The 12,346-nt window shown below is 32.9% G+C and overlaps 1 protein-coding gene across 4 annotated transcripts in view; it reads left to right on the forward strand.

Annotated features, from left to right (window-relative positions):
• Positions 1 to 12,346, forward strand: part of LOC106471043 (hemicentin-1-like) — a 264,175-nt gene that overhangs the window by 153,668 nt on the left and 98,161 nt on the right. For 3 of the 4 annotated variants that reach the window (XM_022400500.1, XM_022400505.1, XM_022400519.1), the window contains exon 1: positions 11,084 to 11,363. The exons of the other annotated variant lie outside the window; for it this stretch is intronic. In XM_022400500.1, the coding sequence (XP_022256208.1) occupies positions 11,264 to 11,363 (100 nt within the window). In that variant the 5' untranslated portion in view covers positions 11,084 to 11,263. Of the gene's footprint in view, positions 1 to 11,083; positions 11,364 to 12,346 lie in introns of those variants that run through there. 4 annotated transcript variants of the gene reach the window in all.

Here is a 12,346-nt window from a genome sequence, read left to right on the forward strand (position 1 = left end):
CAAACTATGTGTTTAACAATTTGAAGACCTACATATATACTAAATGATTTGTAAAACAACTTAAGATCCAAGAAAGATTTCAAACTGTGTATTAAACAAGTTAAGACTAAAGAGAGATTTCAAACTGTGTATTAAACAAGTTAAGACTAAAGAGAGATTTCAAACTGTGTATTAAACAAGTTAAGACTAAAGAGAGATTTCAAACTGTGTATTAAACAAGTTAAGACGCTCTAGGAAATCCAAGCTATGTGTTAAACAATTTGAAGACCTACATATATCCCAAAAGGTTTGTTAAACAACTTAAGATGCAACAGAGATTCCACATTGTACGTGTTAAACAAGTTAAGGCTCTACAGAGATCCCCACACTGTGCATTAAACAAGTTAAGGCTCTACAGAGATCCCCACACTGTGCATTAAACAAGTTAAAACGCTAGAAAGATATCAAAATATGTGATTTTAATAAGTTCTATATTTCCACAAATAAAATTACTAGATAAATACAATTTTTATTTACTATCGCAATTGATTTTGTTTTTCATTAATATTCCCTTAACCAGCGTGATACAGTAATTATTATTATTATTACCCATTTTGCGTTGCACAACTTATTTATTTTATAATATTGATATTAACTATCACGAACTAAGATAGTGGTTCATAATAGGGATCGTACAAACTCTATGAGAACGTTCGGGCAAAAGGCACATTAAACAGGAATGATTCAGCTCAAACAAACAATTTAAAACCTTTACTGTTGAATGCTAAGGCTGTAAACAAATAAAAATTCACAAAAAAAGCACGCATGGTAAACTTACAAGGAAAAGAAAATCCGCTCAAAATGGTCCGTTTGAAATTTATATTATTGTTGTCCTGCTAGCCTACAACAAAAACGGCCTGGTATATTGTACCCAAACCTTTTGTCGAATACTAAATAATGTACTACGAAGGTTGTATGGGTATTGAAAAATCGATTTGTTCTTTCTACATTTTACATAAGCTAAACAACATCCTAATTCTAGTGTGAACGATGTTATCCACCCTTTGAAGCTAGCTTTCTTACGAACATCTTGCATTTTCTTTAAAATGATTAAGTACAAGGTGAAACAGGAATTACCAGCCAATAATAGATGAACATCAGATGACTGTAACATGTAGATACTTTGTACACAATATAATCGGTGTCTCTAGGGAGCCAACCTTTATATTATGTATAAAGTGAAAGAATAAAAACAATTCAACACACATAATATTAAGTTTTATTACACACATTCGTGGAATAATTACTTCAAAAGACATTGAAATATATTGAAAGCGATGTTTTAGACGTATTTGTTTTGGTAGAAAGGCTTCTCTTCTACTGATAACATTTTATACGCGCTTAGTGGGGGTTGTGTCTTAGTCTAGGCATATATTTGCTGGTTGCCATGCATTATATATATATAGATAATTTAATTACACAGATAATATATATGCTCACTATATTCCCAAACAAATCACCATGACTATCTCCAACTGCAGTTATTTTACATCTCGAACTAATGCGAACAAATAGTCAATAACTACAGTAAATCATCATGAACTGTATCAGGCAGCAACTAGCTATGTTTATTATCATTACAATGTATAAAGTCAGCTACCATATCAAGTAATCCTTTGTCATAGTTGAGGATAAAAAAGCCAACAAACAAGATAAATAAAAAATTGAGAATTTAAAAACGTGCAAATATGGGTCGTAAAAAGTGAGGAAACAAGGCTGGAGATACTGTAGACATTATTTACTCAAACTACGGGCCTCTATTATCTCTAATATTATCATAAAATATATAAAGCTTTTAAATATTTTTACACAAGTTTGTCTTTAAGTTAGGTATTAGATGAGTTGATATTGTACGTTATACAGAAAATAGATCTTCACTACTCCTGCAGTATTAGCTTTATATAATGTCGTATTAGACATACGATGTTGTTGTGTGTGACAATACATAATATAGTAAACACAAGATGTTATCACTTACATTTCATTTCATGCAAAGCCGCTCTGGTGATAAATATAACAGAAATCCATCTATTATAAACTGTGGTTTAAATTATATGGAATCTGTTAATCTCGCTGCACTTCTTGGCTTAAATAGTGGTTTCTAAGGTGTAGATTATCTTAAACTCCTGGCGCCGCTTGATATAAAAAAACGCTTTGTAAATTGTTGGTTCTATTGAGCTCTCTGCACAGCTTGATTTAGCAGTGATTTCTAAAGTGTGGGTTATCTTGATCTTGATATACCACTTGATCTAAGAGAGGTTTCTAAAGTTTGTGTTCTCTTGATCTCTCTATACCTCCTGACTTAATTGGAGTTTCAATAATATGGGTTCTCTTGATATCGTTGCACTTGTTGTCTCAGACTGTGATTTCTAAAGTATATGTTCTCTTGATCTTGATATACCACTTGATCTAAGAGAGGTTTCTAAAGTTTGTGTTCTCTTGATCTCTCTATACCTCCTGACTTAATTGGAGTTTCAATAATATGGGTTCTCTTGATATCGTTGCACTTGTTGTCTCAGACTGTGGTTTCTAAAGTATATGTTCTCTTGATCTTGATATACCACTTGATTCTATCTTCAACGCGTAGTGAGACCTACTACTACTAAAGAATCCCATAGGAAGAAGAGTATTCAACTGAAACATCTATAGAGCATAAAATTCCAAGAGAACACTTTATCGTCACTGCGCATTTGCTTATGTTAACATTTTAGGCTTTTCGTCTGGTTACGTCCGATGGGCCAGATTCGGGTTTGAGACTGATAAAGTGATGAAAATGATAAATTAGCGATGTCTCTGGGTGCATAAAAGATACCCTCTAGGCGCTGGAATCGCAGAAGTGGAAGTATGTAAACATTAATACCATTTCTGACATTTCAGTGTGTAATTAGTTTACACTCATTAATTAGCTGTTAGTGTGAGAAACGCTAATGAGCATCATATTAATTACTCAACTTTTCGATAATTTGTGAATAATTTCAGCATTCTCAAGATCTAAATATCTGCGTGTAATATTTAGTTCATGTCAGAACGCTGATTGTGATAAGTTTAATTTTACGGATTATTTAAAGTAAATGTTACCTGGTTTTATCAAACAGTTTTATTATTTTTCACTCTCATCAGTGGTGAAAAGCCTCTCGAAAAACGGTTTTACTCAACCTCGTGGGGGGTGGGGGGGAGGTTTTTACAGTTGTGCACTTTGGAAGCTGGAGACACTTACTAGCTCACTTAGACAGCATATTACGTATTGTTATCACATAAGAAATGTTTTGGTAATCAAACAGTTACAAAATAACACAGATTTAGTCTTATCCAAGCTTGCATAGTTAGCAAGGTTCATTAACTCTGTACTCATCACATTTTCTAAGGTTTAGGCTTATACAGGTGTAACTAGTGTAAAGCACATTTGGTGCATGGTAGTTTAAAGTGATTTTTTTTCCTTCGTGACGAAAGCCAGAGAGTAATCAGTTTTCATTGAAGTGATGCAGTAAAGTAAGCTGCTTAAATTCATGAAATAAACCATCTCTTCTGCTGTTTGTTCGGAAAAGCCAGTGCGAATTCATGGATATATCACGTTGTTTTATCTTAGTTAGAAGTTCTAGGCCTTACTTATTGTTTGGATTTTCGATAACGCGAGGATAAAATTAATAATATAATTAATTATATAATGTTTTTGTAAAATTTATTTGGAAAATAAATGCATCAAAGCATTATTTTAATTTATAGTAGAAAATAAAGAAATTATAAAACATCTTTATCAACCTTGTGGTGAGAAATTAGCAGTTTGTAAAGGTGCAAAAGAGATGACAGGAACATGGAAATGTTACACATACTGTGTGTTTTAATAAAATGACTTTTAACTATAAAGATAATTTGTCTTAATTAAGCCTAAATCATAAACCGCAAAATGCATCATAATGTAATTAACAATGTTTTATAGAAATTTATTCAATATTTTCCTTTTTAATTAATGATATAATTTGCATTTTATGTAATTTATCCAATCTGTCAAACAGGAAAATACCTAGAATAATGATAAGATTAATTTTACTGTTTTTATTTTATATTAAAGCGAAATTGTATAAGGGTAATTAATAAAACTGTATTGATTACTTAAAAATTAACATTTTAAGGAATGGATAGAAATCAATGAAATATTGAACTGAGAATTTGCCATTGTAGTTTATTGACAAACCTGACTTTTTTAAGCGTGAGTCATAGATACATATACTTATGTTACGAGAATAGGTATAAGGTGTTTTGGTTGTTTGTTTTTTTAATGTTCAAACCTTTGCGCTTTCAGTAGATAGATCTAGAGAAGATAGAAAATCCTGAAGAAGAAGTATATATATATATTTTCAATTTTTAGGTTAACGAGGTTCTTGAATTATGACTTTTGTGTGCAATTGAATCCTTTCTTTCTTCAAAGCATCATGAATAAGAACGAGCATGAAATTTTCTAATAGGAAATTTCTGTTCTGAGCTACAGATCACTGTTCTTTTTGTATCTTTGCAGAACAAGCTCCGTGAAGTAACCTAGAGCAGCTTTCTCTGAAAACGTACTAAGTTTCTTTAAAATATTAATTTAATACCCAGTGTAGGGCTTTTGTAGCATCTTATTTTGTTTTTCAGAAAGTTTAGGATCTTTGTAGAGTCTTAACCTGTTTAAACACAGTTTGGAATATCTGTTGAGTTTTGACTTATTTAACACAGAGTTTGGAATCTCTGTTGAGTCTTTATAAGAGAGAATGTTGGATCTTTGTAGGATTTTCTTTTTAACGCTAACCTGTCGGCTAAAATGCTGTTTCTAACGTTACTCAATAATGGGGATTTCATTGAAAGATTCTTGTTCATTGTGAAGTCTGATTATTTTTCCCTTTTCCTAATTTGTTCAAAAGATCCTGCTGGTATAAAAACGTTCTGTTAAAGTCATAGCTGTTTATTTCTATATTTATGTAACATTTCAAGTTCTATTACATTGGTAAGTGAACCGTATTTTTTCTTTTTGCATAATTTATTTACATTTAGTGTTAATATTCAAAAGTACATCTTTCTTTCTATTTTTGAGACAAACAACACTATCACGTTAATATTCTATAGTACATTTTTAATTTAGTTTTGAAACAAACAACATTACCATGTTAATATTCTGCGCTACATCTTTCTTTCTATTTTATGACGCTAAAATTTGGTGTTTGATCAATGAAGCTAGAACAGCGCAGTTTTGTGCTGAAGTCAAGAAAGCAACTACTGTAGCCATTTGATATAAATAGTTTGAATAGGTCTTGATACATTATTCACTTAAGTCACACATTTTAATGAAGAAATTAAAAATTCACAATTAGTGTTTGATACTGTGGCTCTCTTTGTTCGTTTATAGCACTGTGTGAAAAGATGTGAATATCCTTGTTTGTTTGTGTCAGAATTCTTGCAGGTTTATCTGCGCTAAATCATTCGTTATTTTGAACTGATAGACAAGAGGGAAAACAGCTAGTCAACAGCACCCACCACCAACTCTGTCCAAATAGTGGGATTGGATCGTAATACTTATTGCGTCTCCATAGCCTATAATTGGGGAGAGCGTTTCTGCGACAACGAGACGCGAACCTTGAATGCATTTATTCACATTTCGGACTCGCTATATAACCATTAGACTACATTCGACACAATAAAGATAATAACAATTTTAGATTTTATATAGAGGTCGCTTTAATTCTAGTGTCTGTGGGAATAGGATTTATTTCCGTCATTGTGTTAGATCGTGGCAAGAAAACATCAATAAATAAAAATGTGGAACTAAAAACCTCGTTCTTAGGAGTTAAACATCTTCATCACCTACATTATTATTCTGTCTCTCAAGGATAACTGCAAATAATTATATAGTTATGTACTACATTCCTTTATTATGATTTAATATGGACTTCGCTTCATCGTGCTTATTTTATAACCTTATTTCTGAAAGTATGACCATTTTTTGTTGTCACATGTCTGTTGTGCGTCTCTGGCGTGTGAAACATACATTTCCCGAGGAATAGAAGTCGAAATTCAATAACTATTTGTTAAGCAATATTTATCTATATAATCCCCGTCGAGTAAGGACACGGGCCCACCTTCGATTCACCTTTTTCCCTAAGGGTAATTAATACTGAAGTTGAAAACGCAAGGTGAAAGCGTTCACTGGATATTTTGGTCGTTTGCATGCACCACGCAAAGTCACGCACGTCTTGCTAGGTCACATGCAAAGCGGAAATCAAAGGGGAAAGAGTAAAACGTCACGGAGAAAAGGATGTTTACGATAATATTCTTTTAGTTTATCACCAAAGTTCACTCTTGTTCGGAGGTAAAATTATATAAAAATATTAACCAGGAAAGCTTGAATACATTAGAAAATTATGCTTTGTTCACTATGGATCCAAAGGGCAGTCGGTTAAGACCTTCAATTGTTCAACGTCGTTGGTGGCTTGAAAGCCCTGCACTTAACGGCAGCGCTAAAAATACCACATTTGCGTTTACGTTAATGCCTCCACGCCCCTGGTATCTGATATTGTTAACCCGTGGATAATTGTTATTCATGTTTCTGTAACCTGTCTGCTAGGTAAGCATAACAGAAACAAGCCACATCTACCTATTTATCTGCATCTAAGTTCTCATTAAGTAAATAAATATTTTGCTGAAGTTGTTTGTTTTTAAGTTGCTAGTGTAATGAAATAGAATAGTTGTATACAATAAGCAAGTATCTCCTACAAATATCCTTATTATCATACAACTTTACTGACCACTTCATCCTATGTATAAACACAAAGTTATGAAGTTGTTAATATGACCCAGTAGTATTTTACTAGTAAAAAAACCTCATTGTAGTGTAAGAAACGTTTATTTTTTATGTGAGAGTTTTTAACTGGGGATGTGTTCGTTATAACCTCATTCCAATTATATTTCACTTGTTGAGTGTAATTCTAACTGGGGAATTTGTGATTTGTAATTTTATTTCATTTCATTTATACTTAACTTGATAGGTGTGAAATTTTAACTGGGGGATGTGCGCTTTGTAATTTTATTTCAACTGTATATCATTCCACGCTATAATTTACACATAGGCATTTGTATCCTGTAACAATTAAATGTTGCTTCGTAACCACCCATATCAATGTTTTAGCTGCTTATTAGGCAGCCTTGGTCAGCATCCCAGTGCTTCTGGCGTGGCTTTCGGAGAGTGTTGGAGAGTTCTAGTGACACACAAGTAACGTTTCTTCTATCATACGTGAAGCTACAAGTAACGTTTCTTCTATCATACGTGAAGCTACAAATAACGTTTCTTCTATCATACGCGAAGCTTCTATCTGACCTTATCAGTTTTTTTTCTGTAATCCTAGTTCATTGGACTCCTAGTCTCTACTGAATGTCACCGTTCAGAGATTTTAATCAATAATCAACTATCGATTAAATTACGAACAAAAAACTGTTGTAATGAAGAGAACTCGTAATTTTGTTTTTGAAATAAAGTTCTTGATTAACGCTGGATTATCGATTGAAATCCCAGGTATTATTGCTGTTCATTTTTTCAATCACTTACTTAAAAGTTCATAAAGACCTTAGGGAAAATTTTTCTTTTTAAATGCTTTTCCATTTTTATTGAGTATTCTATAGTACTAAACGTTTAACTGAATTTGAACAAGTTAATCGATACTGAATGATTTTAAAAACAGACACACGTAACGTTTAACAACTAACTAAACATCTTACATTGAAAACTCTTCATACTTTGTTTGAATGAAACTGGGATGGTCATTTTTATTATCACTTTTGCCAGCTACAAGACTATCTAGCACCTACTTTCTGAATTCTTGAATCACGTTTAAACTCTTCACCACAATAGGTATTATGATTGATTTTTTTTAATAATGCAAAAAAATGGCATAGATACGAGCCAGAAATGTTAACTCTTGATTTCGTTTACGTGAGTATCATTTTGTCTATAATAAAATATGTTCCTTAGTAACTTGTTAACTTATCCATGCTAAGTCGAAACCATATAATAAATGAAGTATAAAGAATATAAGACTTAAAGTTAATCAAAGGTAGAAGTCGAGCGCTCATAAATTTATGGATTTATTATCTTGAGTTTATTGTCTCTTCCAAATGAATAATTTATTTTGAAAGCTGAAAGGGCATTTAAAAGCTAAGCCACAAGTAAAGGCTGGATATACATAAAGTTGTTCATGATCTATATGGTAATGATACAAGAGTGAGTACGTAGGTCTTAGAGCCACTTTTTATATTACTGATGGTGTTCTGTATGATAGCCTTGACGTGATTAATAGCCTAAATATTCACGCATGTCTAGTTATTAACTAGTGACTTTCTTTTTATATTTTATAACTAGATATTAGTCATTAACTAATTTTTTTTCTGCGTTTCAGCTGCTAATATGCTGCAATCTTCAGCAGGTCAATAACTGAAACGTAGGATAGAAACTAGTTAGTAATTTGTACGTAGTTACAAAAAGTAGTTATTAATCAACAGTTAGACTCGTTTAGGCTACTTATCAATTGTGACAATGACTGATATCCGATCTCCACGATATCACTGCAAGTACGTGATATACCTGGTTACAAAGTATTTCTCTTCCAATATCCACTGCAGAAAGCTTTGGTGTTATATTCAAGGGACAACATTGTCCCTTTCTCTTTACATGCTTTTCTAAGTCTATCAACTGTGACGACTTTAGAGGGTCCGTTTGTGAATAGCCCAAAGGCACAAAAATCCATTGGAGATAGGACTTTACGAATAGTTTAGAATTAAATACTTGCATCTTGCAGAGGAACCAGCATGTTGACTTGTAGACTTGTATGTGTATCTAGATGCTTTGCCTTTATGAAGTCATACCTCTTGGGATCCAATCCGAACAAAGATGACATTTCCTTTTGTTATAATTGTGTCAGCACATTGACTTTATAGTATGCAGAGTTCACCTTAATGTTTTCTCGACTCTCAGAATGCTTAACTTACAATTAAGGAAAATAACCTGTAATCATTATTAATCCCTTGAAAAAAAATTGTGATATACTCTATAACATTTTTCAAATATTGTATCAATGTCAAATGATAATAAGTTGTTTATTTGTTTATTTTTAAAGCACGAAGATACACACACTGGGCTATTCGTACTTTTCTTACCGCGTGTATCGAAACCCGAGTTTTAGCTTTATAAGCTCTCAGATTTACCGCCGAGCCACTTGCAGGCCTAAATATTTAAAGAAACTTACGTCGTGATATTTTATCCATTGTGAAAGCCCACTTTCATTTGTCACATGCCAGGTACAACTCGTACAGCTTTCAACAGCTGGTCATCTGTGTAGCTGTGCGCTTTGGGATATACTTGTGAACGTGGTTTATGTTTCGCTTTTATACACTACAATTTGCGCGAATTACATTCTTTACATGTTCTAGTAATGTTTTTACTGTAGCTTTAAAGGATTATTGTATTATTGGGTGCCTTCCAGAGACAAACTGTTGGAGTTTCTTTATTACCTCGCTAGTAGCCTGTCTTGGAGTAACTGGTTTTTCCATGCCTTCCTTGCTTTATCGACAAGATTCATACAGCAGATATCTATATGTTTTAGACAGTAAAATATATGCTTTGCATGCTTTTATCATTGTACACTAGGGGCATTTTTTGTTGGACAGTTTTATAGTGTAACCTTCTCAAAAGTAATTAGTTCTAGGTGTCATCTGTATATACAAATTACCACAATTCCATTGAATTGCAACAGAGATAACAAGGTTATTGGATAGGCACATTGTTTCCACAGATTGTGAACGACCCTGTGTACATCATCCAAATCACTCATAGCTCAGACATTTTGCCTTAGGTAACTTAGAGACAAGATAGAGAAAATACCCATTTGGTTTCGTAGTGGCTCAGTCTGTAATGTATTTCAAACCCTAGGTAATAAGCTTATGTTTACTTTATACTCTTTAGGAAAAAAATATTCTAATATAAACTTCTATATCACATAAATAAGGCTCATCAAATGCACGTTCCAATTAATAGTTTTTTTTTGTTGTTACTATGAGGAAAGGGGGCTTCCAGGTGAAACTTCTTTACTATTCTTTCAATTTTTTTTCGACTACTCACTCTCTCAGGAAATGACGAAGTTGGTGTAAATTTCTTTCCATTTTTTTTTTTTACTTCTCACTCTCACTGGAAATGACGAAGTTGGTGTAAATTTCTTTCCATTTTTTTTACTAATCACTTTCTCTAGAAATGTTTAAGTTGGTAATACATTTTTTGTTGGTCATCACGTCGCAAAGCAGAGCTGTTCAGGGTGTAACTGATAGTTGTGGAGTAGTGCTGAATAGTTTAACCAATAGTGAATCTGCTATCTGAGAGTTAGTGAAAAACAGAGCAAAATATCTTAATATGACAAACAAAAGACTTCTTATAAATAAATACTATGATTTTTTCCTAAACATTCCACGGGAAAAGTGAATGATGTGAAAATAAGAAAAGCATAGGGGAGAGTCTTCGATACATTTGAGATTTAGAAATTCTCGTAACAGATTATATTTCTTTCTACAAAAGTTACTTGTATTCTTGTTAAAACAAATCGCTTCAGGATAATATTGTCTTGGTTATAATACTGGTGGCTGTAATTATAAATTTATTTTCTATTATTTCTCGGAGAATGGGTGTAATCTCATATCGTTGGACCTAATGGTTAGCATGCCGGACTGTAACTCGGAGGTCCATGGATCGCGTCCGGTTGCAACAATATTGCATTCGACACTTTTTCACAGTCAGTGTGTTATAAGAGTGATGGTTGAATCCAAGAAGTGGAAATGGATGCTGTTGACCAACTGTTCAAAATTAGAGAAGGCTAGTCCTTGTGTAGCTTTGTGCGAACAACCAAAATAAAACAAATAATAAACTTATACCGCCCCCTAACGGTCGTGGTGAGTTAATCAATACAACAATCCACTAGTGTGCTATCACCAGCTGTAGCTTACCGGAGCTGCACGCGGACGAAATCATTTCTTAGGAACCTAGGTGTGTGTTTGTGGGGTTCGCAGTAGATCTCTCTTTGTCAGTGAAGAATAGTTGATAGACGAGTATCGTTCTTCAAAATAACTTACATGCGTGATTTGTGAAAAACTTCTAGGTTACATATTGATTCAATAGAATTTTGTTGGGTTTTATTAAAAGTGTTTTTGTGGCGCTTGACTCATGCTAGCTTTTACATATTTTTGCTTGCTCGGCATGATTGGGCCTTTTCTGGCCGATTCATGGCTAAAACAAAGACCTGCCAGCAAAGAGAAGCCCTTCGGTAAGTGATAATTAAGACTTCTTTCTCGTATTTAATAAAAATCTGACGATTTTGTACATCTGGAAACCAGTTTACATTAAATATGCATATTTTTGGTGAAAACAAGTTCGGTTAAGTTCTTGCAGTGATTTCCGAAAATGAGCTGTTTCAGGTAATCTAAGGCATTATAACGTTTCGCGAAACAAATTCTTCATATGCCTATAGATCTAAGTATCAATATTTTTTCCTAAAACATCTTATGACACTTTTAGTTTGGATTTACAGTAAATAGGTTAATAACCTCTAAACTCACGGTGGCTCAGCGGCATGTCTAAAGGCTTATAACGCTAAAAATCAGGTTTCAATACCCACGTTGGGCACAGAAAAGAAAGCCCATTCTATAGCTTTACGCTTAAGAACGAACGAATCAACTTTTAAATCACGTATATTATGATATATTTCCAAGTGACCGATTACCTTACTCTAGATAATATTCCTACAACTGTTGGATGACCTATCTCTAAGTCTCACATGTATTCACATTTTTGATTGCCCAAATGTTTTCCAATATTTTCGCTATTGGATTAAATTCTTCTGAATAACAAGTTACATTTACACTGATGAGTTACTTACTTCTAAATCACGGATATATGATATATATATTTACGCATGGAAAATGTGTTACTTACTGAAATAACATAAAAGAAATTCGTTCAATAGCGGCTTTCAGTAATTGGAGCAAGATGTCTGTGATACCATGCAACAGACTCAAAAGCGTGATGTATATATTGTTTGTTTAATATTTGTTTTATGCGCATATCACATTAATTATGTTAATGATGAATTTAGTCACTTTGCTAATGCCATTTTTATTGACGTAGTATAATTAAAGCCATTTTCTCAGTGAAACTATGATTTCATGAAGTTCCTAACATTTCTATCTGAAAATAAATTTTGTAAAACTAAACTACATGCTTGTAAAATAATAAAGTGTAATTTTATTC

The sequence above is a fragment of the Limulus polyphemus genome, unplaced genomic scaffold, assembly GCF_000517525.1.
Source record: "Limulus polyphemus unplaced genomic scaffold, Limulus_polyphemus-2.1.2 Scaffold109, whole genome shotgun sequence".
NCBI lineage: Eukaryota > Metazoa > Arthropoda > Merostomata > Xiphosura > Limulidae > Limulus > Limulus polyphemus.